The 20075-nt window shown below is 39.9% G+C and overlaps 1 protein-coding gene across 1 annotated transcript in view; it reads left to right on the top strand.

The window, feature by feature from the left end:
• Positions 1-709: 709 nt before the first annotated feature.
• The window catches only part of ankfn1a (ankyrin repeat and fibronectin type III domain containing 1a), a 53598-nt gene continuing 34232 nt past the window's right edge, over positions 710-20075 (top strand). The window contains exons 1-4 of the mRNA XM_066704649.1: positions 710-895; positions 3274-3484; positions 13214-13408; positions 15558-15671. Of these exons, the coding sequence (XP_066560746.1) occupies positions 716-895; positions 3274-3484; positions 13214-13408; positions 15558-15671 (700 nt within the window). The 5' untranslated portion in view covers positions 710-715. The remainder of the gene's footprint in view (positions 896-3273; positions 3485-13213; positions 13409-15557; positions 15672-20075) is intronic.

Raw genomic sequence — 20075 nt, 5'->3', positions numbered from 1 at the left:
GGGTTCTGAAGATTTCGGCGTCAGGCAGTTGACTTTTGGATTGAAATCCCGAATTGCTGTAGTGTGAAAACCTGTCTTTATTTGGTGTAGCCGTGCAATTTCACTGTCATTTTCAGCCGCTTGCAGCCAGTAGTGGAAGCCTCTGTGAAATGGTTGGATTCATTCCTTCCAATTTTTTCAAAGTCCATCCATTTTCAGGGAAAATTGTTTGATAGATAAGAAATTATATTATTTTTAGTTTGAACTATTAAGATCTTCACCAAGAAGCTCTTTTCATACACTGTTTTTTTCAAAGAGAAATAGTGTTTTGCTTATTTAAATGGCAAAGGAAGAAATAGAAAGTTTAAAATGAAAGTACCTGTTGCTATAAAACTAAACAAATAGTGATAACGATGAGGGTGTATTTTAAGCGGAACTGGGACTCCTTAATTTCAATGGAAGTGCTTTGATGAGCAGGGCATAGAATTATATTGTATGTTTGTTTATTAACTTTTCCACCTCCAGGTCCTTCACCAGAAAGTACTTCCTGGATATTGCATTTTCCAGGACAAATAATCCATTACTGTAGATGTTTCGAAGGGAAGGGGGGCGGCGGGGATGACGACAACAAAAAGGTTATAATAATCATGTGGGTAAAATAAATAAATAAACTGAATTCATGTATTGAGGCTCCATTCTGGTTTCATTGTGGCTCCCCAGGAACTTCCCTGTCAGTATGACTCAGCAAATGCAGAACCTGCACCTCTCGCATGCTAAGAAGGGCGGTGGTCCCTCCTCGCCCAGTGCCGCCAAACGCCTTTACCGTAACCTCTCTGAGAAGCTGAAGGGCAGCCACTCTTCCTTCGATGAGGCCTACTTCTTTGGGCGCTCCGATCGGTTCAGGAAGACCTCTGTGGTGAGTATATTGCACTGCATTTCTAAAACTGCAAAGAATGAGGTTAGTTTATTTAGTTTGCTTGGAGCTGAGCCTTTGCAGTCATTGAGTAACCTGCATGTAATGGTTAACACCTTGAATTCACACTCAACCGCTGGAGGAGCACCTGTTTCAGGCACCTCCATCGAATCATGATTTGTAAAAAGATAATTTCACCCAGTAGCTCAGTGACATCAGACAAGCCTAAGGACATGCACATACCCAAGGTGCCATTGTCAAAGTGGTTGCATTAGTCTGATAACATAACAGGATGCAAACTTGGAAACAAAATGCAAGTAAGTAATAAACAGTTGAAGCCGCAGGTGGTGGTGTACATTGTTATAATTTTTCAGGACCCCACCATTTGCCTTTAAATGTTGACTTGCTTTGTGTGTTGTTAGGAGCTACTTACAGATGGAAAATGAAGCTGAGGGAAAGTGTTTTCGTACTGTTAGTGATGATTCAGATAAATGGCTCCCCTACAGTTTTGTATTCCTTAGTTCTACTGCTAGCACTGCCATACAGTTTGTATGTTTCATGTGAGAACGGTTCTGTTCTGCTTCACTACAACTGTGAACCTCTTGTCTAAACATTCGATTTATTTACACAAGACAGAAAATTTCCATAAATCCATACTCGTTTGCATATTTTCTCTTCCCACCTTTCTTCCCACACGTTAGTATCTCTAGTGCCTGCCTAAGCTATGCTGGTTTATTACAGTTTGTTCTGTAAAATAAAGCAGTCTACAGGGGTGAGAGAAACATTTCCTCTTTTGGTTGCCTTAATTACAGTGTGAAGCAACAGTTACATAAGAGCTGCAATAGAAACAAATGCACATAATTGCTCTTGCAACAGAGATATTGGAAAGCAAATGCATATTTATTTAGTTTAAATTGATTCTATCTGACTTGTTTTGACCTATTTAATAAATTGACTCATTCGATGACAGTGTCCATTTTAGTTATCACATTCTTACTGCTTTTTCATTATTATTTGATAGGATAGCTACATCTTGCCCTAACCTGCTAGGCTACCTCAATTCAGATTTGTTTTGATTTGTTTGGGGTGGGGGGTTGGTAGTGTTGTTTGTTGTTTTGCAGTTTTCTTTCATTTTTGCTTTTTGCATCAATAATTTTTTCTGTGTCATGGGTCATTCATTGCTGTGAAGGCACTCTTGTTTGTAACTCTAGGCAGTAAAGTTGTATTTTATTCCCAGAAATTACAGACTTGTTTTGCCAAGATGAGTACGTTGTTAAGTCAGTTATTTCTTGTTAGAAGTTTCACTGGATAGTGGGTGTTTCATTTTCAAGAGTAGCACACAGACAATCTTTATAGGAGGTCCTCTGAATAATTCCTGCTGTACTCCACAGAGGTCAAATTAAACTCTATTAAACTGACCACAGTCAAATAAATAGGAAGGGTACTTATAATATATCCTATGTAAAGTGAAAGGTTTGAATATTCTGTGTATTGACCATGCATCTCAATTCAGATTTTGTGTTTAGCTGTGATTGTGATTGTGATTCTCACCTTACTGTGACATTGAGTTCTGTAGTCAGGTGTCAGGGAACTGTTTTAAGAGAAAAGTTTTGAAGAACCAGACTGCCTCTTTTCAGTTATCTGACGTGTCTCATCATATCTTGCTCAAAAGAATGATTTAATGGCAGTGTCATAACATTCATATAAAACACCTGAAGGAATTAAGACAAGTAGGCAACACATTTCACAGACAGCAATTTAGAGAAAAACCGAATGACACAATGTTTATGAAATTTAATTTGTTGTCCTTTCCTTTTAACAGTAAAAAGATAATGCAATAAGGCTTTCGATAATTTTGACAGCAGCCTTTTGTTGAGAAATCTCCATAATTCTTGTGCTTTTGTTACAGTAAACCGTTAAACACAGCAAGGAGTCATTTCACCAAAAAGCAAACGTTAACTGATCAGTAAAAATCACAGTTGAGTCTCAATGGATTCAAAGCCTGTGGTCAGTTACAATTACAATTAGCTTTGCTGACAAGCCATCCAATTCTAATAAAATAACCAACCATAATGAATTAAGCCTAGTAGTTCAAGCAAATTTCCTAACAGTAGGGGCACCAGTTATTATAAGTGACTACATATGGTCCTGATGATCTCAACCAAAAAGGTCTGTTCAGGAATTTGAATAAATGTGTAGGCAAACGAACCACAAAAACTCACAAGCTTCTATCAAAGAATGCTCATCTTTTGTTGACAAGACCAGATAGCAGCTGTAGGTTCAGCCAGGCAGGTGTCTGATGTGTAGAAAAGTGTCTGTCACATGTCTGGAGGTGTCTGATACAGTACTGTTCCTGTGCTATGTGCTGTTTTGACTGACAGAACGTGCAGTGCAGCGAGGCGCTGTTCGATGCAGTGGAGCAGCAGGACCTGGATGCAGTTCAGATCCTGCTGTATCAGTACACGGCCGACGAGCTGGACCTCAACACCCCCAACAGCGAGGGCCTGACCCCCCTCGACATCGCCATCATGACCAACAACGTCCCCATGGCCAAGATCCTGCTCAAGGCTGGAGCCAAGGAGAGCCCGCACTGTGAGTAAGGGACACTGACCCTAGGGAGATGTGCTTTCCATTTATTTTTACAGTTTCTGAAAAACAAAAGAGTTATAGTAGTTTCCCCAAGCTTCTAACTTGCCCCCTTCTCTGTCCAGCCAACATATTTTACAGGGCTAGACTCACAATTACCAAAAATAAGTTATTTCCCAAAACAAATCAGTATTTAAAAAAACAAAACTAAACAAAGCAAAGCTGTCTTTAAAGAACGTCTTTCTCAGATATTTACACAGCTTTGGGCTCAGTGATTGATTTCATTCTATACGATAGTTAATCCAACTTTGAAAATAGTGATCATGAAAATGTTAAAGCCGTTATTATTATATGCAACCATTTCATAATAACTTTAATTTCGCCAAATTTATAAGATTAATTCGGGCCGCGAGTACTTAATACTGTATGGTAAAATATGTTGTCGATGATTAATTTGTGTAATTCAGCAGATGAAAACATACAGCATTAGTCAAATATCCCTCTAAAAGGGATTAAATAACCTAAAGTCTGGCTGGAACTTTTAACCAGTGGCTTCTTTGGCAAAGCTTTGACAGGTGTTTCTTACCTCCACCGACAGCACAGAAAAAGAAATTACAAGACCTCAGTGTTTGAATTTGTCAGTGCTTTTATATATTAGAAAAAGCTTGCCTGACATGAAACATAAAGTACCACGGCATAGAATTTGTGTGGTAAAGAGGAGGGGGTGTGTGGGTGAGATGTTCCTTCTGAAAACTTAACACAGTTTGTCGTTTAATGGTTTCGGTTCTCCAGTGATGCGTGCTGCACACAGCAATTATATTAAGTGATTTATTGTACCCTGGCTGCAGTAACTTTATAAACAAACGCTCACCACGGTACAATCCAATCCTTGTAAACAAACAGAAAATAAACATGACCATATTTCTCCTCCGAGGTATTATATATTATTGTATGTAATTCCAGAAGTGCCAAATAAATTAATCAACCTCAGCCTTGACAATTCAGACGCCTTACCTGGGGTTAAAACATACACACATTTATGAGGATTGCATGGACCTTTCAATGCCTATATTTAGGGCATTCCCAGCCAGTCAACAATGAGAACTGTGTGTGTCAGGTCACTATCGGCAAACTTGCCCATTAATTTATAGTTAGTTCAATTAACCGCATTTAGAGCTGAGATGTCAATCTTCAGAGAACAGGAAATTGCACCTCAAGGCTTCTAATATTGCCAGCTTTTCCACTGCAGCTCAGACCCCCAAGTAAGGAAAGACCTTTATTGCTTTTTCTGGGTCTACAACACTTACTTTATCATTTATCCAGGAGACCTTCTCCCTCCCTCAGAGGATTCACTTAGCGTAACGGCCCAATGAAAGAGGTTTTCTTAGCGATGTATTTATTTGTTTATTTTTCTGTCATGGGTCATGACTAAAGGCTTAGACTGAACGTGCAGCCGTATTTAGAGAATATGAGTTACTGTTGAGGTAGCATTCATTTCACCATGACAAATCGACCAGCCTTGAACACAGTCTTGTGTGTTCTGAACAGCAGCCAGGAGAGACTCCCCTGTCTGTCTTTTTATTTTTAGTTGACCTCATCAGCGAGCAAATTAAGACGAATGGCAAGCAAGGCCAATTAAGAAATCACATTGATTTTTGGTGTAGACAGAATGGAGAAGACATGAGCTTACTCCAAAATGACTTGTTCTTTAATTGGATCAACTGATCCCATATTTCCTATAAGTATATATGATGAACTGTTAACCTAACCAGATCCCATCCATTTACTTGATTACTGTGGTATAGATTTTTTCCAGCATTGCCCTCATGTCATCAGTATGTTGAATAACTGTAAAATTATGCAGATTTGTTTGCATTGTTAACACCTGATGAGTAATCATAATTTGAGGAATGCTTGGCTACAGGAAGTGTAATGTGACTTTCAGATTAATTTATTTTTCACTTGTGTATTTTTACATGTATAATACTTAACTGCAGATATCTCCGAATGAAGTGTATAATCTGTTGCACATTCCAAGTATCTCTATATGATCCCTATATTTATGTGTTTCACGTGTCAAACAAATGGAACATATATCTCTTGCCCTGTGCCAGTTTAAATAGCGCAAATAACTTCAGAATCAGAAATCTCAGTCGCCTTGTGCCAGGTTTCTTGAATTATTGCTTCTTATAACTTTTTTCTTTATACTTTAAACATTGTAAATAAGGTGTTGCCAATTTAAATCTAATCTGTGAAAATACTTTCAACACAAGTCTCTTATCCTGACCCAAATAAACTGTCATAAAAAAAAAAAAAAGATTTTCATGCTAAGTCTAACATGGGCTGATACAAAAACACTAATTGTGGGTCTTATAATATTCCTGTATTTCTGCTGGAAATGATTTAAACACCACAAAGAAGGAAGAAAAAGTTTGAAATGCTGATTTTATTGCTGGTATAAATCACATGTGCCGAGCAATTAGGTTCTGTCTTACCCACATAGAACAACGAGGAACAGTAATGATCTTTGTGATTTGTTCTCGCATTGAATTAAAAACCAATAATAAAACATACAGTTGTCTCTCCAGTGCCTCGATTAAGGGCCAGCTGAATTGAATTGTAAATCCTTTCACTGTTTCAGGTTTTTATTGTTACCAGTTTATCAGCGAGAGTGCTCGTTATTCTCATTCTTCACAGCGCCCCAAAGTCGGAGCTTACAGTGATGAAGTGAAAAGAAATAAGTCTCTTTTGCCTTCTGGCTTGTTAGCAATGATCAGCCTTCATCTAAAAAAACAAAACCAAAAAACAATAAATGGGATTTACAACCTTCAATAAAGGATGTAAATAATTATGGCAGCGAAGCCGCAGACCCACCTTGTGCTCGTAAACATATAGGATTTAGAGCCACTGGAGACCTTGCTTCTCCAGTTATCCATAATCCATGTGTGCCAGCCAAAACTTGAGAATGTGACCTGGAGCCAGCCTGCTCTGTAGCGATCCAATGATTTTCAGTCTTTTTACATTCCAATTAGTCCCAGGGTAGCAAATTATACAGAGGTAGCCAGGTACCATCATGAGTTTTGCCTCCCGGCTCGATGACTTTTCAATGACCTGTGTCCATCGTTCATCCTGCACCAATGAAGGAAACTGAGAACTGTATGTTTTTTAATTTGATTGTCTTTTTCATGATTACTGAAGTAAACAGTCCTTTATTTGACAATTGATTCTAAACTATATATAAATGCGTTAGTTTGATGTGTTGCTGTTTTTTCAATCATTTTAGTGCTCAGTTTCTCTTCTAGCCCACGCACTACTTATTTTAATCTTTCTTTCCTGCTCTAATCTCTGCTGAGTCCCACTGAAATTACTTCATGAGGTTTAAACAATGCCAACATTTCTGAACCTTATATAGCTGATGGCATTTGCAAACTATTATTATTATTATTATTATTATTTTTTTTTTTTTTTTTTTTTTTAATTATTTCTTGGCAGACGCCCTTATCCAGGGTGACTTACAACATAAGTGCAAAAATACAGAGACGGCATCAATCATTACAAATTCAACTTAGCTAAAACATAGCAATTCAAAATACATTTTACAAATTACAATTACAATTTACACAAGTACAGTAAGAGACTTCCTACATCCTGGACGGTGAAAGCTAAGTGCTGTCAAGATGTAGGGTTACAGGCTAGGGCTACGGGAAAGGGAGAAAGGAGGAAAACAATCAAGAACGCGAGGAGCATAATAAGCTGAAGTGCTATCTAGCAGGGATAGAGGACTAATATTACAAGTACTGTCGGAAGAGATGAGTCTTGAGTAAGCGCCGGAAGGAGGTCAAGGACTCTGCTGTTTTGACTTCGGTGGGCAAGTCGTTCCACCAATTAGGGGCCAGGGATGAGAAGGAGCGGCTCTGGAGGAAGGAGAGTGGAGAGGAGGCAGAGTTAGTCTTCTGGCACTGGAGGAGCGCAGTGGTCTGGAGGGGATGTATGGAGAGACGAGTGACTGAAGGTAGCTTGGTGCAGTGTGGTCAAGACAGCGGTAGGTGAGGGTCAATGTCTTGAACTGAATGCGTGCCGGTAACAGGAGCCAGTGGAGGGAGCGGAGCAGTGGAGTAGCGTGTGTGAATCGGGGCAGAGAGATTACCAGACGAGCCGCAGAGTTCTGGATGAGCTGGAGCTGGCGGGTAGTAGATGCAGGCAGGCCGGCCACGAGGGAGTTGCAGTAGTCCAGGCGGGAGAGGACCAGGGACTGGACGAGTAGCTGAGTTGAGTAGTCGGTGAGGAAGGGACAGATCCGGCGTATGTTGCTCAGGAAGAATCTGCAGGTGCGCGTCAGCGTGGTGATGTGCTGGAAGAAGGAAAGCGCAGGATCGAGGGTGACTCCTAGATTTTTAGCGGAAGAAGAAGGAGAGAGTGTGGTGGATTCCAAGGGGATCGAGATGGGGAGGTCACCAGAAGGTGAGGAAGAGTGGGGGAAAAAGAGGAGATCTGATTTGGAGAGGTTGAGCTTGAGGTGGTGCGAGTGCATCCAGGCGGAAATGGCAGACAAGCAGGAAGAGATGCGTGAGGGGATGAGAGGGTCAGAAGAGGGAAAAGACAGGAAGATCTGGGCATCATGAGCGTAGAAGTGGTAGGAGAAACCATGGGAAGCGATGAGGGGGCCCAGGGAGCGAGTGTAGAGAGAGAACAGGAGTGGGCCCAGGACGGAGCCTTGGGGAACACCTGTGAGGAGAGGTTGGGGGGTGGATGAGGAGCCTCGCCATGTCACTTGGTAGGACCGGTCGCTGAGGTAGGAGGAGAACCAGGTGAGAGCAGTCCCAGAGATCCCAAGGTCAGCGAGGCAGGAGAGGAGGGTGGAGTGATCAACAGTGTCAAATGCTGCGGAGAGGTCAAGGAGGATGAGGACTGAGGAGAGGGAGGCTGCTCGAAACGCGGCTGAGGGAGTCAGTGACAGCCAGGAGAGCCGTTTCAGTGGAGTGAGCTGTGCGGAAGCCGGATTGCAGAGGATCAAGAAGTGAGTGTTGGGACAGACAGTCCGAGAGCTGACGGTGAACCGCCCGCTCGAGAGTCTTGGAGAGGAAGGGAAGTAGGGAGACAGGGCGGTAGTTCTGAGGAGAGGTGGCATCAAGGGTTGGTTTCTTGAGGAGTGGGTTGACAGCAGCTTGTTTAAATGCAGAGGGGAAACAGCCAGAGAGAAGTGAGGAGTTGAGGAGGGAGGAGATGAAGGGGAGAAGATCAGGAGCGGTTGCTTGGAAGAGACGAGAAGGGAGAGGGTCCAGGTCGCATGTTGTGGGCTTGTGATGTAGGAGGAGAGCAGAAACTTCAGCATCTGAGAGAGGTGAGAATGAAGAAAAGGAAGCTAGGTCGGTGGGAGGTTTCGGTGTGATGGGAGATGAGGGTGGAGTATTGAAGAGCCTGCGGATGTCTGCAATCTTGGAGGAGAAGAAGGAGGTGAAATCATCAGCAGTGAGAGATGAGGGAGGAGGAAGGGGAGGGGGGACAAGGAGGGAAGAGAAGGTGGAGAAGAGTTTGCGAGGGTTGTTGATAGTGGATTTGAAGAGAGATTGGAAGTAAGACTTCTTGGCTGAGGTGAGAGAGGACGAGAATGTGGACAGTAGGGAGCGGTAGAGTTCGAGGGCAGCTGGGAGTTTGGTCCTTTTCCACTTTTGTTCGGCGGCACGTAGACTAGTTCGGGTTGCACGGAGAACAGCAGAGAGCCAAGGCTGAGGAGGGGAGGGACGGGCAGGACGAGACGTGAGAGGACAGAGAGTGTCAAGGGAGGAGGTGAGGGAGAAGAACAAACAGGAGGTAGCACAGTTGACAGATAGATGGGAAAGACAGCCAATGGAAGGTAAGAGGGTGAGAGCAGTGGAAGCAAGGGTGGAGGGGGAGACAGAGCGGAGATTTCGGCGGAAGGTGACAGAGGGAGTAGGTGGAGAGGGGAGGGAGGGAAGGGAAAGGGAGAAGGAAATGAAGTGGTGGTCCGAGATGTCCATGGGTGTCACGGAGAGTGTCGAAGGGGAGCAGCCTCTTGAGAAGATGAGGTCTAGGTGGCGGCCAGCCCTGTGAGTGGGGGGAGATGGGGAGAGAGAGAAGTTAAAGGAGTGAAGGAGAGGAAGAAATCCGGCACAGTGGGAAGGGTTGGAGAGGTGGATGTTGAAGTCTCCCAGGAGGATGGTAGTTGAGGACAGCGAGGGGAGAGAGGAGAGAAGAAAGTCGAGTTCATCCAGAAAGGAGGTGAATGGACCAGGTGGATGGTAGAGAACTAGAAGTAAGAGGTGAAAGGGAGAGGTGATTTCCACTGCATGGAATTCAAAGCTGTGGGTCGAGATAGAGGAGAGAGAGGGAGGGACAGAGAAGAGGAGAGAAGGGGAGAGCAGGAGCCCTGTTCCTCCTCCCCACCCAGTAAGACGAGGGGAGTGGGACAGGACAAAGAGAGAGGATAAGGCAGCAGGGGTGGTAGAGTTGTCTGGGGAGATCCATGTCTCGGTGAGAGCGAGGAAATCCAGAGACTGGTGGGAGGCGAAGGCAGAGATGAAGTCGGCCTTGTTGGAAGTTGAGTGGCAGTTCCACAGGCCTCCAGAGAGGGGAATAGAGGGGAGGGAGGAGGAGGGGAGAGGCAGAGAGATGAGGTTAGAGGGATTAGGGAAACAATGGCGCGCAGCTGCACGCCGAGAGGAAGGAGAGAGCAGGACAGGAATCGGAGAGATCGTCATGGTTGCCTGTTGTTGCTGTGCGGCGTCACCTCGCAGTCTTCTCCTCGCTGGAGTCCCCGCAGCTAGAGTCCCTGCCCTTTGTAATTGGGGCCCTTCAGAAGGGGGGCACTGAGGCTGCTTGCGCTGACTGCTGGCGCAGAGGGGTGGGGGGCTGTTAAATACGTCACCTGTAACTAATGAGGACAGTGCACACCTGTGTTGCGTTGAATGACACAAGGCTGGTCAGGATGGCCCTCCCTCCCACGCAGGACTGCTAATAGCACAATTAATGGCCGCTTAATATCTGAATACAGACAAAGACAGTGCCAGATACACGCAGTTACACTGAACAATAGCCCATAGTAATGTTAAACAAATGCTAAATAATCACAGCCTACACAGTGTAACGCTTCTGATAGCAGACAGGGCGTGTCAAGTGCGCTAGGTTACTGGCTAAATTCACTAACAAACTAACAAACAGTCGCTGCTTTTCCGACAATACAGGTGCAAGATATACAATTCGTAGCTAAACAACAAACCACGTAAACAGTCTATGTAACTTAACTAAACGAGGAAACACGAGAGAAAGCGATACTTAGCTGCGGCGACTTGAGCGACTTCTCAGCTGGCTTGTCCGAGTGTACATCTTTGAATTCCTCTGGCTAAATATTCAAGATCATGTTTAAGTGTGTTTGTAGAGTAACCTCATTAAGTAAACAAAAAAACTAATTTTAAGTGCAATTCAATCCCACATGTAAGATTCACAGAATTCCACTAATTGTATGACAGTCCTGCTCCACAAAGGTGGCAATTATTTCATAACTTTGATAATTTTGATGTTGATTTTGAGCAACTGCTTTAATTGGTATGGTTGTTAATTCATATTTTTAAAAGATATTCTGACACTTCATTGAAGTATTGTATTCACAGCTATAGCAGTGGCTTATTAGCCACATAGGATTTCAGTTACTCAATCTTTACATTTTTTTTTCCTTGTTTTACATTGACTTCTCTCTTAATCCCTTAATATCAAGAATTCCTGTAGTCACTCTATAATTTGATAGCTACATAATCTTTAGGAATTATATTTCACTTTTCCCAGTGACAGACTTCTGTATTCCTGTCTCATTCTTGGTTGGCCCAATGCAGGTCGTATAAAGTAATACAAGGCAGAGGCAGACCGACCATTAACTCACAGAGTTAGTAAATTATGTATTTTTTAAAATAAATCGATATTGATAATGTTACAGAGATTGTGAAGGTCAGACACTGAGGTGAATTTTAATTCCAATGTCACTTGGTACAAGTAAAGAATATATGGCGACAATATTATTGTGAATGCCAGCAACTTGATGAGCAAAAAACGATTAAAGAACTAAAGGCATGCAGATATATGAAAATATTCCCCATCACATACAAACACAAATGTCAAAGATCAGCAGATAGATTTTGTACATAATAGCGTAACTATGCAAACTTCCAAATTAAGATGAATCAGACTGAAAAAAATGATTAAATATATTACAAAATATATTTTTCAATCAATTTTTGAACTGAAGAACTGCACTGCATTGTACAGCCTGCTCGAGCAGTCATTCACAGTACTACCTTGTTCTTGCCCTTGGATCTCTTGTCTTCTGAAGGTGTTCTGATACAAAAGTCTGGTACAAAAGAAGGCTGCTCCTTTGTACAGGTCGAGCTATTGAATTGCCTCACCACAGTCCCTTATTATAGCCTACACACGACTGAAGACATATTTTTAGAGCCTATTAATTAGAAAGTGTACAGGGGGAGGGCAGAGGTGCTGGTCAGGTACAGAAACATTGTGAAAAATCTTTAAAGGCTGTGTGACCAAGAATGCAATTTAACAATAAATTGTGTCAATTGTCTCTTGTGGAAAATGTAATCTAATAACAACATATAGTATTATTATTTAAGACATGATTTGGTATATTATTATTGAGCATGAGTCTTGCCTTCCCTTACATAAGTTGAGGAGAAGTGATGATTTCAAATGGAAGCCAATGTTTCTATCCCTAAATCTCTTTAAGTGTGCCACTACTCCACATTTCCGATCTTAGAAAATCTTTGGCTTTTAAATTACTTATTCTTGGGGTAAGGCACGAAGGGAAAGATTAAGTCACAACTTGTGTTTTCCAGGTTTGTTCAGCACGGCTGCCTTTGACACACTCTGGCTTTCCAATTCTGCCTGTCCCACATATTTTAGGAACAGCCAACTAATATCCACAGCTAATTTAGGACAGACCAGGTCAAACGCACATTAAACCCTGTTCATTTCTCTTCCGTCCAAATTGAAACCCTCCACAGACGATCATTTGTCAGGGGTTAGGGCATTACTGCATTTTATGTAGTGTTACAAATGTTTGAGAATTCAGGTTTTCATAAATCAGAGTCAAATGCTAATTTAATATACTGATCTGATTCTTTATAGTCTTCTCATTTAGTTGCCAAGCGGTCTCACTGATATGGTCAGGTCTGAACTTCATTTTAACCAATGTGTCTGCACACTAAGACAGTCCCGAAGTAAGGCCACAAACACAGGAGATTGGCATGAAACCCAGTGTAAATTGAGATTCACATCTGTTTCTTGGTTTCAATTAAGTAATTATGGATCTGTGTGTAAGAAAGCTCTTGAGATGGGATCTTGAGAGATGTCGAGTTGATATCAATTTGCTACCTTATGATAAACGCATTACTTCAAAAAAAGCTACACTTCGATGGATATTTGGTCAAATTTTCCTTTCGAGGATCATGCTGGAGAATAAGCATTTACCTCTAAGTTGCCAGCCAAGCTTAGATCACACTGTTTAATGGTGTTCTGCTCTATGATGTCCAGACCTTGACACTTCTGGGGCCTTCACATTCAAAGCATTAATCTCTGGCACATTAATAAAAGAGAGAAGTGTAGCATGACCAATGGATGTCCTGTGATAACACAGACTAATCACAATAGAAAAGGAAAGGCAAGGCTCCGGACTGGCAGCACCTTTCTTATTGATCATACACTGTCTTACAGTTATTAGCCTGGAGAGCAGAGCCCTGCACCTCACCACCCTGGTCCAGGAAGCCCAGCAGCGGGTGAGTGAACTATCAGCCCAGGTGTTGAGTGAAGGCCTGAATCTGGACAGCTCTGACAAGGAAAAACAACTGAAAGCCTGGGAGTGGAGATACAAGCTCTACAAGCGCATGAAAACTGGGTTTGAACACGCAAGTAAGTGTTTGTCAATATTATTATGATTTATTTGTGTATTTATTTATTTTTTACATACATGATATGTTAACTTGAATGTTTCTTGAATACCTTTAATTTTATTTTGATAAGTTCACTGAAAGTTTCCATTGGAATTGGAGTGTGCTGCCTCTAGTGGCAGAGGAGTTGAGGTGCTGTATTTCAGAACGACTGAAGCTCAGTTGCAATATTTCTTGAAACATTGACAGAAACGGACACCTTCACTCTAGGCCACTAAAACACAGAGTTGAAGATAGTTTTAATTACAACAGACTTAATTCATTCTCCCTTTTTCAACCAAAGGAATTTAACCGAGCACTAGAAAACAACATGAGATTCCTAACAGTCTTTCAAATACTGTTCAAATACGTTGTTTTTAAAATTAATTGCATTACTTGCCTAGTTTTACTTTGGTCTTTAATGAGACATACTATGTAGTTGAACAGAATTAAATAAAGAAATTAAAGCAATAATCTCTTCATGTATGTATTATGGTACTTCCATCGCATTTATTGAAGACTTGAAGATCAGTGTAGCCATCGATGGTGGTCCTTCCTCAATTTTCATCATGTCTGTTTTTTCAGACCCAGAGCTCCAAAATAGCAATGTACCAGCTGCTTGTCAATCTAGTGTGTATCACAAGTCCCTGTGCTGTATCTCATCAATGACAAACACAACAATCCACAAAAGCACTCCGTGTCACTTCCCCTCCTCTGGATGTAAAGAATCTTATGAACCGACACAGAGTCTGTGTTCAAGTAGCTGTTTCCCAGTTGCCTAACGATTACACATCAATGTCAACAGTGAAGAACAATTTCCAGCATTTTGAAAGTCTATAGAAATGTCAATAGTGGAAAATGTGGAACAAAATCTCTGGACCTTCATATTGCAAAATGGACAGACTTCCTCTTAGACATGAAAAATACCAATGTATTGAAAAATTTTGTTTTCAATTCCATTTTGTCTCCAGATCTTTTTCAAATGTACTTGATTTTCTGAAGGGGACAGCTTACACATCATGGTGTGTGTGTGTATATGTTACTTTTTGATAACATTTTAAAATAATAGGATTTCATATGCTTTTCTGATCATGGCAATAAGAACATAGTATCACTTATATTTCACTACTCTGCATAGAAGCAGATTCATAGGAAGCCATAGTATGATACTTTGTAGGTTTGTGGTGATTTTATTTATTGAAGAAAACTACCTTCTTAAAATGTTCCAGGAACTCCTCACATCTCAAAAACAATCGCATTTGGGAATGCCATTTCTCATTGGAATATCAGGGGAATTCAAATTAAGCTGCATGAGGCTATTTGTTTTATTATGTCAGCTTGAGTTACAAACAGGCAAGAAGATGCAGACTGGAAGTAGTCAAAATAAGGATTAAAGCAGAAATAAATTGTGGAAGCTTGCTGGATTTAGATTCACAAGTACAATGACTTAATGAGCTGGTGGTAGAAAACAGCAGGAGAGTGTTGTTGTTATTATGTTCGCTACTGTATATGTCGTGTCATTGTCAGAATACAGTCGATGACATAATTGATACCGAAATTATGTGCAAGTAGTAATTCAAGAAGAAAAATGGGAAGTAACACATATAATCAAATATCATTGGAGCTTATTTGTCAAGTTAAAGTTATCTATACATGAACCAATAAATCATTATGTATTACGTTATTATTCAATACTAGTATTGAATAATAATAAAACCAAAAAGTCCTGTTACAATGTAAAATCAATGCAAAGTCAATCCACACTGATTGAGGAAGGATTGTATCTTGCACACCTGAACTTTACTCCAAGACTGCAAATCGCTCTTAGCATTTATCTTGATTTTGGGAGAGGGGATCAAAACTATGGAAGTACATATAAAACCGGTTTATAATATGTATAGTCTTATATATATTAAAATTAATAAAACACACACATATATTATATTTCCACCCCAGACACAGGCTCTTTGCTAGTTTATGCGTTCATCTCCATGGCATTGTGTTTTCCAGTTCTGAGGGTGTCTCCCCCTGTGTTTTTATAGGTGGTGGTATTTATTTTGTTGTTGTTTGAAAAACAGGGGTTGGAAAATGCTTTGTTTTTGCTGACCTCTTGGTGTTTGCTTCTATCCCAGGGGCCCCTGAGACGCCATCCAGCGTCCGTCTGATTGTAACAAGCAGCACATCACTCACTGTCACCTTCTCGGAGCCGCTCAGCGTCAACTCAGCAGTAGTGACCAAATACAGAGGTATTTCAGGCACAGCAACACTGTGGCTTCCGCTGCCAGCTTGGAGCTTTTGTCAATTTAGCTTCTTAAAAGCTTCTGTCTTACTGGATAACTGAGTTATTATACACAACCTATATTCATATTATGATGTAGCTGAAAACAAGGTTATAATGTATTAGGATATTTACAATGTTCAATTTTTAGGATAATTATTAGGATAAAAAAAGGATTCTCAACATATTCTTTAACATATTTAAAGAATACAGGTAAAATGTCTGTGAAACACTTCTCTTTTTACCTGCTGCATCATTTTATTTAATTTGCATTGCTTTAATGTTAATCAGTATAGTTTTAATTATGTTTTTTTCTAAATTTGTAAATGGTTGAAAGTCATTTTTTCATATGTAATACCCACCCACCATCAGTCATTCAATACAACATCTGGCAAAATGATTTTTCTCAACTTTCAGCACAGAAATCTAGGCACTCAATAGACTGATAGTGGTTGTCTGCCTCTGCTATTTAAGTCATTAACTGAAACAACAAGAGAGCAGTCTTTGAGGATTTGGGTGGTCTCTTCCACTCTGCTCCTGGTGTGTAGACTTTTCATTGAATCTTTGGAACAGTTACAGGTAATTTGAGTGACTCCTAATTAATTGTTACAACATGGTTAGTAGTCACTCTTCTTTAGTAGGCATGCTCAGGCTTTCAAATGTGTATTTATTATGGTATTTAAAGCAATAAAATCAGATTAGAAAATGTTATTTTCCTACACAAAAAATAGAAAGCAGACTTCCTAGATAACACATTCTATTTAAGGATCAAAATGTATGTGTATGTCTGTATATGTGAATGTTTGCTATCATTGTTGCAATTTATACATCTCATCGAATTCTTTTTCATGCTGAATGTTCACGTGTTGGCAGATGAGTCAAGAGAAATGCATTTGTATGATCTAAGCTTTAATATTAGTACTAGTATGACAGTTCTTGGTGATGTTGGTTGTGGGTTGTAACAACCGTAGTATCATCTTGTCAGTTACTTTTTTTGTATATAGTTTTACCCTTTCATGAGGGGATGCCTGAGATTCCTTTAGTTTTGTAAAGGTCTGATGGTTGAGCGAGTGAAGCTGTGCTTGTGCTGTCCTGTGGGTATTGCAGTTTTGAACTCTGAACACTTTTGATTGTCTTAGTCTCCTTAACGGTGTGTGTGACACCTCTGAGGTAGCAACGCAGAATTTCAGTGGGTTTCTTCAGAACAACCTATTTCATGATGAATAGAAATTTAGCATCTGTCTTTATGTTACAAAGCAGGTTCTCTGAGTCCCTTCTGCAGGTTTTTTTCTTTGCTCCTATGTGGTTCCCGTACTCATAAGATGGAAATTCTGCTATCTGCCAAATTGCCCCAAGGGAGCCAAATGAAGGTACTGCTCCAGTATATTTGTTAGGCATTCAAAGGCAAAATCTCTTATGAACCCATTTCAATTTTTTTCCAGACAAACCATGAATGTTTATTGTCTGAAATGATCTGAAAATACAATTTTGTCTAATGGCTGGCTTTCCTATAGCCACTGATTTTCAGTCCCTGGATAAATGAGGAGAAGATTTTTAGCATATGCTTATTTATGGGACATACCCTTCCAAAATCACGGATTCATCCCAAGAACCCAAGAGTCTGTTGAGATTTAAAAGCTAAAGCAATCTTTTTAATGGCCGTTGGCTCCACTGTTTAGTGAAGACCAATAGTCAACTGTATAAAACAACTTGATGTTTCTATTTCATTTTTAAGTGTCTCTTGGGTTTAAAGTTTTTACACAAAAAAAACACACAGAAATCGATACTTTAGTTCAGGGAAATGCTTCTGTATTTAATTAAGTTATTCAGTACTTAACATATTATACAACACAGCCATAGACACTTACAATATTGTGGAAAAGCAGTTTTGTTTACTTCTCTCAGGGCTATAAATGGAGGCAGTGAATCATGATTGCAGAAAATAGATGAATTTGTCAATCACATTTGTCAATATCAACCAACACTTGCAGACCTCCCAAAAAATACATCATTCCAATCAATTCCCAGGTCAGTCAGTGTGCTGGTGAGAAACTGGAACCATGCTTAATTAATGGACACTGCAGATCTTGTGCTGTCTTTCATTGATCATTGGGGCATTCATTATGGGATGTTAACCAAAGGTTCCCCCAACCCCAAAAAGGGGAACACAAGCAGCAGCCCTAAAAAAAAGTAAAAATGCAGCTTATTTGTTTTTCCGAGCTCTGTGTGTAGCCTCTCCCCTGTAGAACCATACCGCTGATTTGAGGCATTCATTTGTTCCCTTCATCACTGTAAAGATGAATGTCCTTGTCTTGCTGAAGTCAGAGTTGAAAACTAGCGCCGCTCCTTGGATCTCAGCCCATTTGGCGGCTCTGGAATGCAAGCCAAGGGTCTCCGCTCTTGGGGGCTGATGCTTCCCTCTGTTGTTGAAACACTTCAAAGTCATGAGAGCTTGTTTATTTTCTGGGGGTATTCTGTATGGTTGTTTGTTTGCTTAGTTTTAAACCTTTTGCTTGGCTGCTTCTCTTTTTACATACACTTAATCAATCTATTAATATATTATATATATATATATACAGAAGAAGATGATTTCTTTTTTATTAGACAGCATATTCAAATATATATGGTTGTCACAAACTGTCACAATATCAATCCCCTGGTTTATATTAACGTGTCTTGTGCCTAGTATGAAAACTGGGATTTCTTAATTGTTCTTCTTTCTTTTTCATGCAAAAGATAAGGGATATGATATCTCAATTTTGTAAGTACAGTAGTTGATATGGGAGTTATCAGGCATGCAGTCTCCACAAAGCACGATGACATTCATTTAATTACAAGCCACAGTAAAATTAAACTCTTTCCACAGCTAAAAAACACACCTAAACACCTAAAAAGTCTGCCCTTTTTATGTTTTTACAATATAGATTATATATATAGATGAAACAAGGAGGAAACTTGTATGTATGGATTTGTAAAATATAATTTGCTTGTATACTGGTATTTTGTCTTCATAAATAATATGGTCATTGTCTCTCTTTGTTTTCTCTTTGATGTAAAGTGGAAAATTACTAAACTATATTCTGGATGTGAAACTAAATATTGTGCAGCCGTGGTAATTTCAAATGCTAGAATGTGTTTTTCTCTTTTCATTATATTTTTTCTTAGAAGCTATTCATAGACAGACAGACATGGATCTGCATATTGTTTTTATTTTCCTTTTTCTTTCTAGAATTAGAAGTAGCCCAGTTCCCGTAATACAAAATCACCTTCCAATGGAAGCTACAGAAAGAAAGAAAAATGCACGTATCTAGTTATAGTTTTAATAATCCAACATATTTAGCAATTAGACATCACATTTATTTCATGCTTGCTGTGAGTGACAGGCTGTGATAGTAATTTGAATCAATTTAGTAATCTGGATCTCTTGTCCTCTAAGAAGGGGATATTTTCTTTGGACAGATGAGCTTCACTACTCGAGCTCTTTGTAACTGCTGTAACTCAGATCTTTCCATAGTTTCAATATGGAAACAAAACATCTTGCTTAAGGATCTAGAAAGCAATTTGATTGTTTTATATTTATTTTTCTGATCATATCCTACTTCAGATTTTTGTTTTTTGGATATATGAGGAAGAAAACTGGGAAGAAAAATAGTATTTAATATTTTGTTTTACTTAATATTGTAATGAATAATAGTTTGGACATTCTTTCAATGTGTAATTAGCGTAGCTGCTCAGAATAACTAATACAAATCCTACACCCAGCTATAAGACACTAGGCACAGACTTGATTGATTTCCTTGCGCGGGTTTCAGGACTCTGCTGAATATATGGCTTCATAGCTACTTTCAGCTTATGTGGTTTCTTTCAGAATGGTGAATGATATTTAATGAGTGCACATGTGAGAGAGGTGATCATTTTTATCACTCTGTGAAAGAACATAGCAATCACATGCCATTGACAAAAAATAAACACATAATTAAAAATGCAGCTGGCATGAATCAGGAATCAGATAAAAAATTATCTTTTTGTTCTTCACTGATACGCTTTTTCTTTCTCCTGGGAGGTCATTGGCTGACTTTACTGTATGGATGATTGCTGCCTTGGACAAGAATGAATCCCACTCTTAAGTGCATTATGTAACTGGATTTATGAAGAAATGCTTAATTTCATCACACTATCTAAACAGACTCATGTTCCCCTCTAATTAATACATTGTGATAGACATTTCATCATATCATAAGCATTCCACAAAATAATATATAATCAACTTTTCAAAGTCTGCTTTTCATTCTATATAGTCAGCAATTTGTGTCTCCAATCTCCAATAAACAGTGCACTTAGAAGTACTTTTTAAAAGCTTGTCAGAAAAAGG

The sequence above is a fragment of the Amia ocellicauda genome, chromosome 5, assembly GCF_036373705.1.
Source record: "Amia ocellicauda isolate fAmiCal2 chromosome 5, fAmiCal2.hap1, whole genome shotgun sequence".
Lineage (NCBI taxonomy): Eukaryota > Metazoa > Chordata > Actinopteri > Amiiformes > Amiidae > Amia > Amia ocellicauda.
This window is presented reverse-complemented; position numbering and strand designations above follow the sequence as displayed.